General features: G+C 34.7%; 1 protein-coding gene across 3 annotated transcripts in view; it reads left to right on the top strand.

Annotated features, from left to right (window-relative positions):
• Positions 1–350: 350 nt before the first annotated feature.
• LOC115209881 (next to BRCA1 gene 1 protein) overlaps positions 351–18,956 on the top strand; it is a 68,722-nt gene continuing 50,116 nt past the window's right edge. For all 3 annotated transcript variants that reach the window (XM_029778461.2, XM_036501034.1, XM_029778460.2), the window contains exon 1: positions 351–638. In XM_029778461.2, the coding sequence (XP_029634321.1) occupies positions 531–638 (108 nt within the window). In that variant the 5' untranslated portion in view covers positions 351–530. The remainder of the gene's footprint in view (positions 639–18,956) is intronic.

Here is an 18,956-nt window from a genome sequence, read left to right as displayed (position 1 = left end):
AACTTCTACCATTGACTGGAGCAGACTACGACTGAATAACTTTACTAAAATGTCTGACGGCTGTCTGCCAGTGACGTCAGATGTCTTAACAGGAAAATTACTTAACTAAAATCAATCCGCACTGTTTGTATACAATAACAATCATAACATAAATTACGTACTTAATGTTATCGACTGAAAATATTGATATACTTCTTTTTTATTCGCGCAAACATATTGTCCAAACATTTTAATGTTACATTTTATCATTCAACTGCTGTTTTCAAATAGCAAAACTTTAAAAAATAGGTTCTATTTCTTACAAGCGTATTAGTATTTTTAGTGCTTACTGTATTTCATGTATAAATATTGGGTAGTTGTTCGGCAAATCGGTGTCAAATAGTAGTAGAATCTTATATTGTGTTATGGCTTCTGAAATTTTCCTTCATATTCCTTAACCCCTCCAAATTTTACGAAGGTTTTTTTCCCCTCTGTTTTAAACTCATCAATTACCAATTGCAAAAAATAAGAATCTCAGAACGTTTTCCAGAATGGATGGATACATCAAATTAGCGGTCAGAAGACTCGGAGACAGAGAAGACGCTTCAGAGTTGATGCGGTTGCCTTATGATACGTGTTGGTCTGATCTAGAATGTATGGTACGTACTTGTATTTCCTTTCATAATTCTTTTTTTTTTTGCTTCTCTGAAGCCGAAATGATAAAAAATAAGCGAAACACAGACACCCCACTACCTAATAACAGTAGTGTAGTGGTTGTTATTTTAGTCTTTCGAAGTTGTTTTTCTAGACTAACTTTGCAGTCTTGTGCCTATGTTTTGGTAAACATCATGACAATAAATAAAATACTGCCTCTTTATAAGACGAATAACAAAATGAAAACAAAGACTGTTAACCAACTTATGACCCGTTTTGATGGCAAAAAATAAAAAAAAATGTGTGTGCATGTATATATATATATATATATATATATATATATTATATATATAATAATAATAATAATATTGGGGAGTATAGCTCCAAACTTACAGGGAAAAATTCAATTTAGTATTAAATCAAATTTCACAGTATAAATATATAAATTATGTCTATCACTGTTTGAGTTGCATAATAGTGGGTTTATCTGGAATTCATATTTTATATATATATATATATATATATATGTGTGTGTGTAATTATATTTTGAGTCACAAATTTACAAAGATAAACAATAAGAAAATGTATTTGAGAGTTGCGTGGTCTAATAGTATTTTTTTTGTGTTATATATAAATCTTGGTCGGTAAATAAACAATTAAATTTGAAAGGGAGACATTGTTTACATATATATATATATATCCGACTGAATGAAAAATATTCTTTGCACGAAACCAATTATTTGTCCGCCAAAGTACACACCCGTATTTATATATATATAATTATAATTCTTTATATATATATAATTATAATATATATATTTATCTTTAGTGTGTGTATGCAGGTTATTTGTCCGCCAAAGTACACACACGTATTTATATACATAATTATAATTCTTTATATATATATATATATATATATATATATATATATATATATATATATATATATATCTTTAGTGTGTGTATGCAGGTAAAAAAAATAAATAAATATCGCAATGTAGTTATTATATGGATATTGATACAATATTACAGGAAGTATTTTGGTATGCGTTGCTCGGACTGTGTTAGTTTCTTGAAAATAATTATTGTTTTGTTATTCCCTGCTGAATTATCGACGATCAATGGAGAAGCTAACCTGTAGCCATTTCTGTGTCATCATTTTATTGACTGACTCACCCAGACAAACAGACAGATGTTTGTCAGTTTATTATTTTCTTTAAAATAATAATAATAATAATAACCACCCAATTACGTTTATTTTAAAAAAAATTGTTTTTAAAAGACAGCAAACAAATGTAGTTATATTTTAGTCTATGTTTGTTTTTAAATTTTAAAAGACTTGTGTTTTTAATTTCATCTCCACCTTGATCTGAGTAAGAAAAATTCTTTCCGCGATCATCCCTAATTTTTTACCTTTTATTATTTGACAAAATAAAATTACATCCATTATTGAATGTATCCTTCATTTTTCTAGGACAGTTGGGCGTGTGATTTAGCTATTCTTTCTAGCTGCTCAAACAGCCACATAATTTGGCTGGTACTTTATTTAATCGATCTTGAGAATGATGAAAGGCAAAGTCGACGTCCCGGCTTAATGCGATATAACAAAATATTTCAGGATATTTTAGTCTGACACTACCATATTCTGCCAATCCAACTCGCTCTCATAGTAATAATAATGGCTCATGTTTATATTTACTTTAGTGTTGAACAATAGACATTGAGAGAACCGTGAGAACGGATGACGTCACTTCCTATATAGCTCCGGTTTCGTCTAAACACTTCTTATATAGATATATAGTAGATGGGTTAGTTACCCCGGTTCTATTCATTTTTACCCTTTTCCGATTTTTTATTTATTTATTTTTGTTTGGAAAATCCTGTTTAAATAAAAGCAGAAAAAAAAATTTTCTTTTCTATTCTTTAATAAATAATTTTGACGCAATCAACTTGTTTTTATTGGTTTCTGTATCTATTTAACAAATATGGAGATTTATAGTTTTTTTTTTATACGTTTTAGGATAAAACCTCCGAATGTAAGATTGTAAGAAAGGTATTGCCGTATTTATTGTGGCGTTCATATCCTCTCATACATTATGAGAAGATATTAGGGTGAGAATTTCCATCTTGAATGCTTTTTTAAAAATTTTTTTAGAAGAAATAGTAATATCCACAGTACAGAATTCGATAGTGTGCAATATAATGCCATATATCAATGGTATTCAGTACTCCCCCCCCCATAATCAACACTAAGCATATATGTATATACACACACACACACAAATTTTATCCATAATCGTTAAGTCCAATAAAATATTTTGTTTCAGCTCTTCAGGAACACAAACACTCATTCTCTTTCATATATATATGTATATATATATATTGTGTGTGTGTATGTAATTTCTATTTTTCAAACGTTTTTACAAAAAATAAATAAAAATAAACACCATGTAATGTAATGTAATGTATTAACTAGTACCCTGTGTAATAACTACGACAATTAAATAGCGATGTAACAATAATTATGGTAATTTAAATTATCGGCACCCGACAATGTTTACTTATTTAATCGCCGATGTGTGATTGATAATTTTTTTTTTCGTTTGATGTCTAATATGGAAATAATATATTTTTTGCAATTGTTCCAAAATAATACCTTTTTGTTGGTTTTAGATAATTGAAGAAAGATTTTCTCAACGAATTTATGCTATTCAGATGAAAAATAAAATAGTGTTCCTAACGTTTTTACAATAAGTTAATAGCTGGTAGAATGCTATTTCTCCACACATGCAAGTAATATCCAGCTAATTTTAGATGTTTATGTTGGGAAGGTTAGGTCACCCCCCTCCTTCGTACTTTGATCATTTACATTGTGTTAGTAGGCAATGGATTCTTTTCTCTGTTGACGAGGCCGTTTATTTATTTATTGTAAGGAAATGTTGAGAATAGTTTCAAACCGGGTATATTGCTACTACTCATTTTATAGAAAGTCCTTGGGGGGGGGGGTAAGGACCATTTGCTTGAAATTGCCCTGTATTGTGTGAAACACTGCTTTAAAAATATCAACTTAAAAAAAATTTTTTTTTCATCGGTTCCACATTGGACTGCTTCGGCTTTTATTTCTTTGTAAAAAACACGTTGTATTGAAATTAATTTTTCAACAGATTCTCTCTCCAGTATCACTCTAGACAAGTGTTTTTCAATGAGGGTTCGTATGACCCCTGGGGTGGGGATCCATATAAATTTTTTGCTGTTAAAGATTATGTGCAATAAATTGATTATTCAGTACACAAAATCTTTCAACAGTTTTTTTTTAATACAGTTCCTAATAATATTTAATTATAAAAATATAATAGGATTTTTTTTTTAAACATTGAATGGCTACGAGGGTCCAGCCAACTAAAATTGGAATCGAAGGGGTCTATAGGTGAAAAATAGTTCAGAACCACACTACTCCATTAGACGCTTGCTTTTCCACCCTCAGTTGCAAGAAAATGGTTATCAGACTTACTTCATTGTCGAGCAGTAGCAGTAATCAGACAATTGCTAACAACTATTGCGACTACTTCATTTTAACAAGGAATTTTCTAGAGAAAAGTTGGTTAGATTCTGCAAAGTTCTATAAATATTTCTGGCGATCTTTCGATTTTGGGACATATAAATACGAGAAAGTTACTGCCGATGGGTTTGGTAGTAAATAAACTCTCGTTTTTTTTCTTTAAATGGTAATATAGATATATATATGTGTGTGTATCAAATGCCTCTCATTTGGGCCCTGTGTAATTGCTATGAGCGATCTTTCGGTATCTGTAATATATTTTTGTTTCAAGATTTAATAACAAAACAAATGTAAAATAAATTATACACATGATAATTTAAGTCTGGCTATTGAGTTGAGAGACTGTGTAAATATTTGTTCGTCGTTATTTAATATATTGATGCCCGGACGACCAGCTGTTAATCTGGATTTAATATTTTTAGCCTCGTTGCTGAAATACGATCAGTGTTTTGGTCACCTAAGCAAGTTATTAGTGAAAGCAGGGGTATTTGGTGCTTTGAGGATTAAACACAATATATTCACAAGCCAACTAAAGAGCCTCCATGCGCTCCTCGACTTGCTTAAAATTGCAACCAAATCTTCCTCAAATACACCTTACACCTTAAATAACGACAAAAAAAAAAACATTAGATAATCTAGATGTCTTCAGAATGAACGATGGTCACGGCTGGAATGCCCTTGATCGTAGACGTCTTGATCAGGATTAACTATAAGTTAAACGATAGTAACCACCTTAATTTTTTTTTAAACACAAACTTTGTCTTACTGCTAATGTATGTTTGAATTTTAAAATTGTCCCGTACTGATTAGGATTCCATTAGATGTAGACTCCCCTTATACACTATCAATAATTGGTAGCGTGTCCCTTAAAGTGGTCATCTGTTGCTATCCATCGTTTTCCCCTTATATCTATCGTACGCCATCGCGATATCACTGGGGGTCTTTCTTGTATTTGCTTATTTTATCGGTTTCAGCTCCATGGGCTCTGACCATACAGAGGGACTAGGTGCAGGTTACTTATCGATATCTACCTGACAAACTGTTAAGTTTTACAGCATAAACACACTCATTAGGAGCGCAGGTTCTATACACACTTGTGCATACGTGTATGTTATGCATGTATATATGCAAGATGATGATCATCATCATTTGACGTCCATATTCCATGCTGGTATGGACGGTTTGACAGGATGTGTCCAAGGATTGTATCAACCTCCGTCTGCTTTGGCATGGCTTTTACAGCTGGATGCCCCTTCTAACGCTAATACACACACACACACACATATATATTTAATGAACTTTTGCACAAATTGTCTACCAAATTCCACATGAGATATTAATCACTCTTGGACTATAGTAGAAGACATTTGGTCAGAATACTTTGCAGTGGGATAGAATATGATGGATACCACATGGTCGCTAATCGAACTTACGACACAGTCATGCGTTTGCATATATTATGTAATTATTCATTAATTCAAGATCAGATCTGATTTAACAGGCTTAAGGTTAAACAAATTTCAGCTCTGTCCATACTATCATTTTAGTTCTGGCATAGCGTATCTAAAACTATATTATTGAATGTGTCTTTTTTGCTTTTTTGTTAAAGGTAGTGGTGAAGAGGATTTGGGTATTATTTCTAGCTGAGTGAGTGACTTTATCGAGGCTACGGTCATTGATTTGCAATCTTGCAAGCATGTGTATCTGGGTTTGATCACATTGTTTGGTACTCAGTGCAGGTTTTCTACTTTAACCCTGGGTTGATCAGTGTGAAACTTGGTACAGAAATTGTGTGGAAGCTTGTTGAAGATGTGAGTGCTTTTTGCCAGTCTATATCAGTGAAGGATATTAAATATTGGCAAGAAAAAAAAAAAAAATGAACGAAGTTCCCTAAGTCCCTTGTTTGTTACAGGCAGTCACCATCAGAATACAGTGAACCAATTATTGACCCATTGGCAACTTGTAACCAACAAGGTTATTGTTTATAAATTGTAATATAAATAAATGTAGGTCAGTCTGATAGTATAATATGGTGTGACAGCATTGCATTTCAGAGAATAATACAAATCTGGTTGAACTGTACAGGTGAATAGTTGTAGCTTCTGCATGAGAAGGTGATCATTATTTACACCTGGTAGGTGTTTATAGCAAATGTTGTTATTGGAACTATGAATGTGTGAGTGTTGAGAATTTATTCTGAGAAGAATTTGTGGGTATTTTATTTTAAACTTATCTAGTCTAAAGATGATGGATTACTGTGGTAAATTTGATTTGTTGTTTATCCCTGGTTAGCCTGATCAAGCAAATCTTTGACCCCAAACATTCAAGCCTTGACTGTCCCATCATCTTTTATATCTGTATAATCAAATGTATCCTTCTCTAAGACCTTTGGAACTGCCACATTAACGTCTTTGACTTGATCACTTTCAATTGTTGTTGGTTAGTGTTGTCAAAAAGAAAATTCCAGCAGATGCAATGTCAGGAAAAAAGCAGTTTCACAGAATGTTTAAGCACATAGTCTGAGTATTGAGTTAAAGTAAGACTGACAAGTGCAGGAGAGACAGCTGTATTGAGTTTAAATGATGATAAAACAAATTAAATACTCAAGATTTGAGAAACTGTCAGCAGATGTTCTGGTCTCTGTTTTAGTTTCCATTTCAACACAAATACTGGGTTCAGTTTTTGGACAAAGCACTAGACTTTCCCTCTCACATACTTAGCAAACCTGATTTTAAGAGAATTGTTGGTGTCAAAACTACTTGACTGTGATTGTTACCAATCCAAGTAATTAAGTTTGCTTTATAATCTTTAGGTAGAGAGTTAAGTTGGGAATTCTCAGCATAAACTATCAAAAAATTATTGATATCTTGAATGACAATGTGCATCATTTTGTAAGGTTCACTATGACTAAAGACATTTTGCTATCATATAGAATATAATCTTAAATGATGGCATATTTTGAACCCATATTGAGGTGTCTGAAACCATCATTTATAATTATAAATGATTGTTTTTATAATTATAATTGCCTCTTTGATCATGTTTGTCAGTTACCATGTTTCCATTTCAGGATACAAAATGAAATTGGTTTATATTTTGGCATCTTAGGTGGTGAATTGGCAGTCACTAGAGCATTGGGTGAAATGCTTGCAGTATTTATTCTGGTTCCTTTCATTTTAAGTTCAAATAACACGGAGATCAACTTTGCCTTTCATTCTTCTAACAGTCTAGAGCAGTGAACTAGCAGAATCATTAGTATATATATATATATATATATATATGCATGCATGTCTTTAATTTGCAAATCAGGATACTGGTACAAGAGAAATCACAATAACAGCCAGACTATTGGATGTTGTCATACATCACTGGTCTCAATGCACTTCCTTGCATCATTATAGCTTTCAAATAATGCCACCCCAATGGCTAGGTGAGCAGGTTAACATTTCCCCCAAACAGAAACCTGTACACTGCAGGGTTACCCATTCAATGTTAAATAGTGTTTTGCTCAAGAACATAACTGTGTGTGTGTGTGTGCATGCACACTTGAATAGATAAATTGATGACAGTATTTCGTGATTTCAAGTTGCCAAATAGGTTTATGGTTACTGTGAAAAAGAATTGGAAGCATTCCAGTTGTGAGTATATGAAGTCCATCAATGTGAACAGACTGAAATAGTATCGACACCAAAAAGTTGGGGTGGTTAATATCAGGACCTATACAAAAAAAATAAATTATGAAAATAATTTACTAATAAGTATGAGATGAGCAGGATTGGTAGAGCATTGGACAAAATACATCATTATGTTTGATTGCATCTCTTTACATTTATAAGTTCAAATCCAGCCAGGGTTTACTTTCCTCTGGTTCAGTAAACTTCCTCCTGTCTGGCTCTACCAGAAGGTTGCCAAATTACTGAATTTTCCATTAAACACTTTTTAAATTACTGTAGCACCTTACAAAACTCGTTAAATTTTCTATATACATCAGTATTATCATTAATATTCTGAATTTAGTAGAAATATAAAGAAATAAAAATATGATTTAAGTAAAGAATGTTTTATCAACCTAAATACAGGTACTGTCAATAAAATAAAATAACAACTGTACTTCAAGAACCAATGATTCATTTTAGATACAGTAGAAACTTTCTTCTTTTAATGACAGTTGATTAATTAACACAAATTAGTTCAAATTTTCTTGACTAATTAACAATGCATTCTGTTACATTTTTCTTTGGGTGACAGCTGCTGGAGAGTTCTGGTTATTTGAATACCAGATAAGAGGGATTTTACTGTCCTTGGAGTAGGAATGAGTGTTGCAGTGTAATCAATAATTGAAATAAATAAAATTGACAAACCAATTAAAGGAAGCTTTATGCAGCCACTTGACTTGGTAAAAATAGCAGTCAAACCTAACTCAAATGAAAACTACTGTGAGGATGTGCACACATTGACTCCATGTATTTCTGGATTCTCACTGCCTGAAAAAAATGGGATGGTCACAGGTTATAGGTCATCTTAATCTGGGTTAATCTGATGCTAAACAACAATGACCAGTGAAGGAATAAATTATTCCAGATATTTTTGATTATTATAAAGTATCACCATTTAAAGGCCTTTGTGTGTGTGTGTGTGTGTGCGTGTGTGTAGGGGAGCATTTAATAGTTTGCAGTGCTATATTTATGAACATTTTTTCTCAATTAGAAGATAATGGCAAGAGGCCAAGGTTTTGCAAAAGGTAACCAACACAACTACCCGCCCCCAGAAAAAAGCAAAATACAAAACAAAACAAAACACAACAAAAGCATCTGTATTCAGCATAGTCAGAACAGAACAGTGAGGCATTTAATGAAAGGCTAAGCTAGTAACATCAATGTTACATTACATTCTGTTTTATTGACATAGATGAAAAACAAAAATGGTTTGCTGAATTTTTCTGAAGCAATGTGAAGTTAAAAATAGAAATACTATATGCTCTTCATCAAATAATCTTTCTATTAAACATTATAACATTTTTAATTATAAGAATAGTAAGGAGAAAAAACAGGTTGACTTGATTATATCTTAAATAGCTGTTAGCTACGTTTTACTACATGTACACTAAGCCTGCTAAATTCATTCTTCATTTTTATTATTGGACTGCCGAAATTAATACATGAAACAGCCAATGCAAACTTTATTTACTTCTGTTAAAAAGAACTATACACTCCTCCCCCTGCTTCCATCCATTTCCATTCACCAGCCAATATCCAAATAAAGCACTCACCCACCAAGCTGCATGCAAATACTAACACCAGCTGTCTTCAGGAATTTCTTAATATTTCATTTAAAAATGAAAAAGCTTCAGTAAAATTCACTTTCTTTTCTAAAGTATAAGGAAAATTTTGGCTTTGAACAATTACTGACTTTATAAAAGGCTAAAATTTTGACCTTTCTGACTTATCCTTCAACAACTGAGGCAGTGTACTCTTATCAGCTACTAGTAATATCAAAAGAAGTTTTTTTTAAGCATGGAACCAAAAGCCGTCTCAGGCAGGTTGGTATCAAAGAGGTTAAAAAAAAATGCAGTAGACTAATTTTGCATACTAGCAGAGACAAGAAGGATCGAGAAGCTGGAATGAAACCAGAACAGTGGTAGAAAACAAGAATTGAGAGATTGTGTTGCAGCCTTTTTCCCTCCCCAATATTCTTACAGGTTTTGGACAATCACTTTTGTATTCTCTTATTGTTCGTACTATAGTTACTTCCATTTTTCAGTCATCATCATCATCATTTAACGTCCGCTTTCCATGCTAGCATGGGTTGGACAAATGACTGTGGGCTGGCGAACCAGATGGCTGCACCAGGCTTCAATCTTGATCTGGCAATGTTTCTACAGCTGGATGCCTTTCCTAACGCCAACCACTCCAAGAGTGTAGTGGGTGCTTTTACGTGCCACTCAGGCGTCACTGGCAACGAACTCGCTTGAATCTTTTATACATGCCACCGGCACAGGTGCCAGTAAGGCGATGCTGGTAACAATCACGCTCAAATCGTGTCTTTTACGTGCCACTGGCATGGAGGCCACACAGCCGCTCTGGCAACGATCACACTCGGATGGTGCTCTTAATACCCTACTAGCATGGGGCTCGAGTGCCAGTAATGCGACGCTTGTAACGATCACGCTCGAATGATGCCTTTTAAGTGTCACTGGCACGGAAGCCGGTTAGCCACTCTGTCAATGATCATACTCCTATTGTGCTCTTTGCACCCCGCTAGCACAAACGCCAGTCATCGAATTTGATTTATATTTATGCCTTAATTGTCCCCTGTTATTCCTGCCTTGGCACCTTAAGGATTTTGTATACTTTGTGAGAACCACTTATGTTTTCATGCTTTACTAAGTGTATAATGCTTTGATCTGTTTGTTTCTTTGTGAAAAGTCATACAATGAAGTAAAAATGTTATAAAAATTGTATTGCAAAGAAAGTTTAAAACCCCTTTTATTGTGATCTGAAGATAAAAAGTTGTTTAAAACATAAAATCAGCTACAATTGCTTTTAGAGTATTTAATGTACATTCACTGTTATTCACATATTGCTAATAAAAAACTTTCTTCTGCGAAATTTCTTCCAAACTTTGATGTATATATTTGTGTTTAAAACACTGGTTAACATTTTTCAGACAAGGTTTTCTATCCAAAATGTTTTTAAAATGTGTGGTTAAGAAGCTTGCTTCTCAACTACTTATGTCATCTTGGGTTCAGTTTGAAGTGGTATCTTGGGCAAGTGTCTTCTACTATAGCTCTGGGCTGACTAAAGCCTTGTGAATGGATTTGGTAGATGGAAAGTGAAAGGATATATATATCTGAGACCGCCTTCAGTCACGACACTGACCATGGGATTGCACCTAGAAAGTTACTCTCCTAGGCACAAGTCCAGGCAAGGTTGTTTATGGAAGACCAGCAGTCATCCATGCATACTGGCCTCCCCTCTCCACACCACGTGTTATCCAAGGGAAAGGCAAAGGCCGATATAGCTTGGCACCTGTGACATCGCAACTCATTTCTACAGCTGAGTGAACTGGAGCAACGTGAAATAAAGTGTCTTGCTCAAGAACACAACATGCAACCTGGTCTGGGATTTGAGCTCACAACCTCACGATTGTAAGCTCGACGCTCTAACCACTGAGCCATGCGCCTTCACACACACATATATACATACATACAGGGTGGCCCAAAAATATGTTTACAGTTATTCAACTATCTCTTTCACAGTCATATATTAAGTTTAGTTCTTAATTATAAAAAATATGAAACCATTATTCTATGCTAATTTAGTTAATTGTAAGATAGTAATTTAAATGTAATAAAATTTAAAGTGCCTATGTGATAACTGCAAACCTACTTTTGGGCCACTCTGTACATGTATCTATGTATATAAATATTAAAAAAAAATGTATATATGTTTGTGTCTCCTTGTTATGACATCACATAATTGTCGACACCATTCGAGCGTGATTGTTACCAGCATCGCCTTACTGGCACCCGTGCTGGTGGCATGTGTAAAAGATTCGGGCGAGGTTGTTGCCAGTACTGCCTGACTGGCCCCGTGCTGGTGGCACGTAAAAGCACCCACTACACTCTCGGAGTGGTTGGCATTAGGAAGGGCATCCAGCTGTAGAAACTCTGCCAGATCAAGATTGAAGCCTGGTGCAGTCATCTGGTTCGCCAGCCCTCAGTCATTCATCCAACCCATGCTAGCATGGAAAGCAGATGTTAAACGACGAGGATGTCTGGTTGTGGAGAAATGTTACCATGCTTGGAGACAGGTGAGGGTTGGCAACAAGAAGGGCATCCAACTGTAAACAATTTGCCCCACACTCTGTCTGACCCAGAAAATTGGACCTTAAAATGATGATGTTCCCATTCTATGAAAAACTTCAAATAAACAGAATAGCAGTTGCTATTAAATTTATTTTGCAAATCCTGTGGTGTCAATTTAGATTTTTTTGTTTGCAATTTTATGGGCATGACTCAGTAGTTTTGAAGTTAACTTTGCAACCAAGGTTTCAGCTTTCATTTTGCTGTGTGACACCTTACTCGGGTGTCTTCTTTTATACACCTTGAGTGAAATTTAGTTGATGAAAACTGTAGAGACACCCTTTATATAGCAGTTTGTGAATGAGTGTTTGTATGTCTTCACATTGACACTATTTGAGCAATATCCCATAACTCTGGTTTCATCTGTTTCATACAAAGATCATCATCATCAGCACCATCAGTGAAGGTGCAATGGCCCAATGGCTAGGGCAGCAGACTTGCGGTCAGAGGATCGCGGTTTCGATTCCCAGACCGGGCGTTGTGTGTGTTTATTGAGTGAAAACACCTAAAGCTCCATGAGGCTCCGGCAGGGGGGGGCAGAGGGTGGTGGTGACCCCTGTTGTACTCTTTCGCTCCAACTTTCTCTCACTCTTTCTTCCTGTTTCTTGTCCCCGACTTCCTACGCAACCGCTGAGCCTGGATGCACATTCATCCATCCATCGATGCTCTCGGTGTCGGGGGGGTTGACCTGCTTTCTCTTCTGCGGATCTTACGAATAGCAAAGGACCACGTATCGGACTTCTCCCATTACGGATGAAGACCGCTTTGCTTAACAAACAAACAAATCAGCACCATCATTTAACGTCCATTTTCCATGCTGGTGTGGGTTGGACAGTTTGACAGAAATGGATTAGCCAGAGGATTACACTGAGCTCCAGTGCCTGCTTTGGTATGGTTTCTATAGCTGGATGCCCTTCTTAACACCAACCACTTCACAGTGTGTACTGGTGCTTTTTATGTGACACCGGTGGTGAGGTCACCAAGTAACTTGTGAGACAAGACCCCTTAACTGAGGGCAGGATATAGTATTGAGAGTTGGCTCTTTATTTTATGCTTCCCCCTCAGTGGAATAAAAATACCTTGAAACAAATGAGGGTTGATGTTAGGAGGAGCATCTGACTGAAAATTACTGTCTCAATAAGTTTCATTTGTCCCATGCCAGCATATAATGGACATTAAATTGATAAATTACTATATTTGTGATTTAAATATTCTTAATGAAACTAAGAAAAGAAAAAAAAACCGACTGTTTGATATTTTAAAAAATCATTTTAGAGGCTAATTAACTTGTCAATAGAACAGATGTATCAAGCGGTGTTGAAAATACACAATGAAAATAATTAATAAGGCTGTTCTCTTTAAACTATGTAACTGGACTGACATAGATAACTATAGATGAATTCGTTGTTTATGTAACTAACAGTAAAAATAGAACTTTTAATCTCTGCTGATTCACAGCAATGTTAAATTAAACTCATTTAATTGTGGATCCTGGCTATTTGATTGTTTTGTTTGTAACATCTCCAATTAACTATGCTCATTTTATTGATTATCACTTAATATTTTCTGCTAATTTCAGGGTTGATTTTTTTATCCTCTCCAAAGAAGAAAGTTAATTTCTGTTATTCTCTCTCTCTCTGCGTTGTGAATTATTGACCCCAATATTTAAGTCTCAATTCCTATTAACGGAATGTCGAGTTGACCTTGAGTTATGTCCCTTTTTATGAATTACTTCATACTATATAAGAAATTTACTTTCATATGCACATATGTGGATGCATGTGCAGGCACACACACTCACATACTGGTCTTCCTCATAATTTCTGTCTTCCAAATTTCATTTGCATGACATTAGTCAAAATTTAACAAAAGTTAATTGCCCAAAGTGATGTGCAGTGGAACTGATCCTAGAATCACAAGTTTGAAGCACATTTCATAATCACTCACCCTTGCCTGCTATATACTCATCATTATCATCATTGTTTAAATACTATTTCTCCGATCTATTCAGTTCTAATTTAAAATGATGATAGTTTTCAAAGGAATAAACATTAATGCAAAACACAACAAAGTAGTCAATAAATTTTTAAGTCTTTCTTCCTGAGCTACACTGCTAACCAAGATTTAGTGTTTGCTTATAATAAAAACATCATTTCTAACTAAGCACCTCATTTCCTAATACTAAGTTGTATGTGTACTAATACCTGGTTGCAGATTTGTGTAATTGTTTAACAATGTCAAGCATAATTAGAGCATGATTCACTGAAAAGTTGAATGAATACTTTTAAAGAAACCAATACTGGAGCTTTTAACAATATGAAGAACATCCAGCTGTAAAAAGTATTGCCCATACAAACAACATCTCTCAAAACAATATTTATCTGTCAGTCTCTAATGAAGAAGTTTCTGTGGTTGTTTGTCCCATTAAGAATTAACGACAAATTATCTTAAGACATTGGATTGTGTAGTTTTATAGTTTTCCTGTGAGTTGTCATTATGTATCATATACTTTTGCAGTGTGTTGATGACACTACAGCAAATGTCTTCCTGATTAAGCATTACTTGTTCTTTTTCATAGTGTTTTCTTGGCAGAGATATTGAGGTGGTTTGCCATTGGCCCACAAGGAGCTCATCCGTCTCTCAACAAATCTTGTTTTTAGACAGGCTCCTCACAAGAGTACTAAAGTACTGATGCAGGGGAGCTGGTTTAGTTGCCAACCATTTGACTATGAAACAATACTGGTTTACATGGTACCAATAGCAGGTCTCATCAGCCTGTGATGAGATCTCTGACCTGACTAAGTTTCTGTTATTACTTATTAACAAAAGTAATTTAAGTAAAAGAAAAATACTGTATTCTTGTTCTTGGTCTACTCCTAGGTTTCCTGCCTGTTGGCCTAGCTTGAAGAGTCCTCTCACAATTCTTTCTTGTGATAATCACCTGTTTGTAGTACTGGAGTTATGTGATCTGTCAATGTGAAGAAGTAGCAACTTGACCTGGAGAAACAGTCTAATCTCCAAGCTATGCACCCTGTCAAATAATGTTGCTCTAAAGATACTTAAGAGAAATCCCATTTTGGCTGCTTGCATTCATGATTGTACTCTTTCAGTCATTAACCAACATTCATTGGATTTATTGTATAACTTCAGTTTCTAATCAAATTCATATCAGTTCAATTCCAAGAGGCATGTCCCCTGCTCCCCTCTTCAGTTGAGCATCCCTAATCTTGTGTGCTCATGGGTGCTGGTTCCACATAAAAAGCACAACTGCCAGTGCCACGTAAAAAGCACCCAGAGGGTAAAGTGGTTGGCATTATGAAGGGCATCTGACCATAAATGCCAAAACAGGCATGGAGCCTAGGCAGCTGTCCAGCTCCTGTTAGACTGTCCAACCCATGCCAGCATGGAAAATGGATGTTAAATGATGATGGGAGAAGTGTAAACATCTCAAGTTTCATTTTATTTCATGCTCTTTTTAAATAAGTGGCTATATGCCTAGTCAGAAGAAACCAAGGTGCTGGTGTAGTATGTGATCTACATGCATGTTTCTAGTATAGCTTGTAATCTACATTAGTTCAAATGGTATAGTTTGTGATCTACGCTGACTTTTTGATCTCCATTTAAAATTCATCTATTTACTCAACTTTTGGTTGGTTTTTATGATTTAGTCCTGAGCCCATTGGAAGAAGTCATGATTAGAGCAAAAGAATTTTACACACAGGTTATTTGAGATGAAGAAGCTGCAATAGAATTTCTCTGCTATGAACTCCTTGATGAACATGGAGATATTGATCCATGCAGCAAATGTGAGGAGAAATGGTGGGAAAATAAGAGGTGAAGCCCGTCTAGATTTAAGTTGCTGTAGATCACATACTACACTGGCACCGAAATTAAGATATATTTGTATTGCATATAAAATTATATATTGGTTTTGCAATATATAGTAGTATATTTACTTGTTACCTAGCAGTAGACAAGAAGGATTTTTAGTTTGAATCATGTTTGTATAATGTAAGTACTAATTATTTACTAGGGTTAAGTCAGCAGGCTGGTCCATAGTATTTTATGAAAAAATGTTTCTTAATGAAAGGTAATTATTCTTGAGTTGCATTTGTCTGGCAAGGAATTTGATCTAATCCTATGTTGGGATTGAAACTCTTTCATTGGAGTCATCATTGTAGCTGTTAAAAACAATGTTGACAGTCGGTGATGAAGTTGTATGTGTACAATGAAAGATTTTGATATCTTGATAGTAACAAACTAAAAGTGAATATTATAGTGTATACATGTTTAATACCCACGATGTCTCCACCATGATTTTTATGAGATTTTGAAGCTGGATTTCTTTGTTGAAGTTGATGTTGGAGAAGTGATTACCAGTTTTTCAACTGGATAGCTTGACTTGATTATCTTAAGATACAGGTTAAACGAAGTTGGTGCATTTTGAACTAGTATTTTGGAGCCATCAGTCAAAAAAAAAAAAAAAACCTTCGTCACACAGATGTTTTGAATTAAAACTAAAAGAAAGCACTGTTTAGAGTAGTTTGTTTCTTGCAGCTGTGTTTCATTTCAGTTGGCACTAGATATAAAAAAATTTCTAACTTTTACTAGAATCCAGGGATAATTATATTTATCATTTAAGTTGGTCTTTATAAATGAAGGCAACTTGTAACTTCTACCAATTAAGAATAATAAAAAAAAAAGTATATCATCATCGTTTAACATCTGTTTTCCATGCTGGCATGGGTTGGATGGTTTGATTGAGGTCTGGAGAACCAGCGGATGCACCAGGCTCCTATCTGATCTGGCAGTGTTTCTACAGCTGGATGCCCTACACTTATATTTTGAGTTCTATTTTACCTGTTTGTATTACCAAACCCATATATATATATATATATATATATATATATATATATATATATATATATATATGTGTGTGTGTGTATACCAGAGTAAGCACTAAAAAAGCAGTTTTTATATCTTTGCTGCTTTTTTGACAAAGTATATATATAGCTTTGTTTTTATCTATTATCATTGATACATTAGCCTACAATTAATTGTAACCTAACTACTGATTAATTATTTATAATTATCAATGTTTTGTGACTCTGTTGAGTGTTTGAAATGAAGTGAATATACTTTTGAATCAATATTAATGAAATGTACTTAAAGCACTTAGAACCTGACTAATTAATAGGTCGTTACTTCAAATACTTCTTCAGAATGTTGTCTTTAGACATAACAGATGATGCAATTTCAGACAGCTTTCCTATAAAAATAGATACTACTATGTTTCAAAGCTATTTTTCAGACTGTTTAAGGAGGATGTTGACTGTTTTTTAAAAATTGTTTTAAATTAGGATTTTGTTTAAGGATTCATTACAAAAGCAACTAGCATTTTTATTGGTGAAAAAAGTTGTATGATTTATTGCTTGTATTTGTAATGAAAGAAAACAAACTGCAAGCCAAGGGAGTGTGTGGAGTGGGAATTTTATAAGTATGCAATTTTTTGGGATTGTTTTGTTCAGAAAATAAACCACATTGTTTTGCTGAGAAAATAACAGTGCAGTTCTAGTTGTGTGGTTTAGCTGACATCACCGTCAGGTGATTCTAGGTTTGATCTCACTACATTGTGTCTTGTGTAAGTGTATTGTACCATTGCTTTGAGTTGAGCCAAGCTGTGTTTAACTGGCTAGACAGAACCTGTGGAGAAGGTCACTGGACTGCAACTGTTTCATTTGTACACTTACGCCATCCCTCACTTTAACACCACCACCTGATCTTTAGGTACCTGTTGTAGTAGGTCACCAATCTGAGGATGACTTAGAGCACTGCTTCTTGTTTCAGCAACTCATGAATCATGATTTCTTTTTTCCTTTCCTATCATCAGTCTTGAAAGCATCAAAGCCATGAGTACTAGCTCACTTCCTCTAAGTTTTAAAGTGTTGATGTTTAATTTATAATATCAATTTCTTTACTGCCCACAAGAGGCTAAACACAGAGGGGACAAACAAGGACAGACAAATGGATTGTCGATTACATCAAACCCAGTGCGTAACTGGTGCTTAATTTATCGACCCCCGAAAGGATGAAAGGCAAAGTCGACCTTGGCGGAATTTGAACTTAGAACGTAACAACAGACTAAATACGGCTATGCGTTTCGCCCGGCGTGCTAACATTTCTGCCAGCTTGCCGCCTTTTAATTTATAATATTATTCAACAATCTTTTATGTTCCAAACACAAGTTTAATATATCATTTAATGAAGAACTTGATGAAATTCTTACATATTCTTTTTGAAATTTATTGAAACACACTGAGCATTTCATTAGAGATATGGTTATGACACTTAATGAAAAAGAGATTAGAGCTATATCTGTCTGTTTGCTTACTCTATCTGATTGCTTGTCTTTCTGGTATAGCTGTGTGGTGAAGAAGCTTGCTTTGCAACCACAGGATTCTAAATAAACCTTAAAAATAGCAACTAAATTCTCCTTAAACGAAACTGCCTTAAAAACAGTCTCTGTCTTTAATTAGGATTGACCAGGGCTAAGTAGAAACAAGAGCAGCAGCAATTGTCTTATATCTTAAAATGCATAGTCTTTGATTATTTGTATAGCAGCATTGTTTATATAACATTTTTTAGTATAACCCTTGTGTTATTTAGTGACATCTTTTTATATTTTGGTTTTGGATTTACTTTTTCCAAATTCCTGTTCAAAATATGTACCCTGTGCTAGTAGGGTGCTAAGAGCACCATCCGAGCGTGATCGTTGCCAGAGCGTCTAACTGGCTTCTATGCCGGTGGCATGTAGGAGGCACCATTCGAGCGGGTTCGTTACCAGCATCGCCTTACTGGCACCTGTGCTGTTGGCATGTGTAAAAAGATTTGAGCGAGGTC

Source organism: Octopus sinensis, linkage group LG3, assembly GCF_006345805.1.
Source record: "Octopus sinensis linkage group LG3, ASM634580v1, whole genome shotgun sequence".
NCBI lineage: Eukaryota > Metazoa > Mollusca > Cephalopoda > Octopoda > Octopodidae > Octopus > Octopus sinensis.
This window is presented reverse-complemented; position numbering and strand designations above follow the sequence as displayed.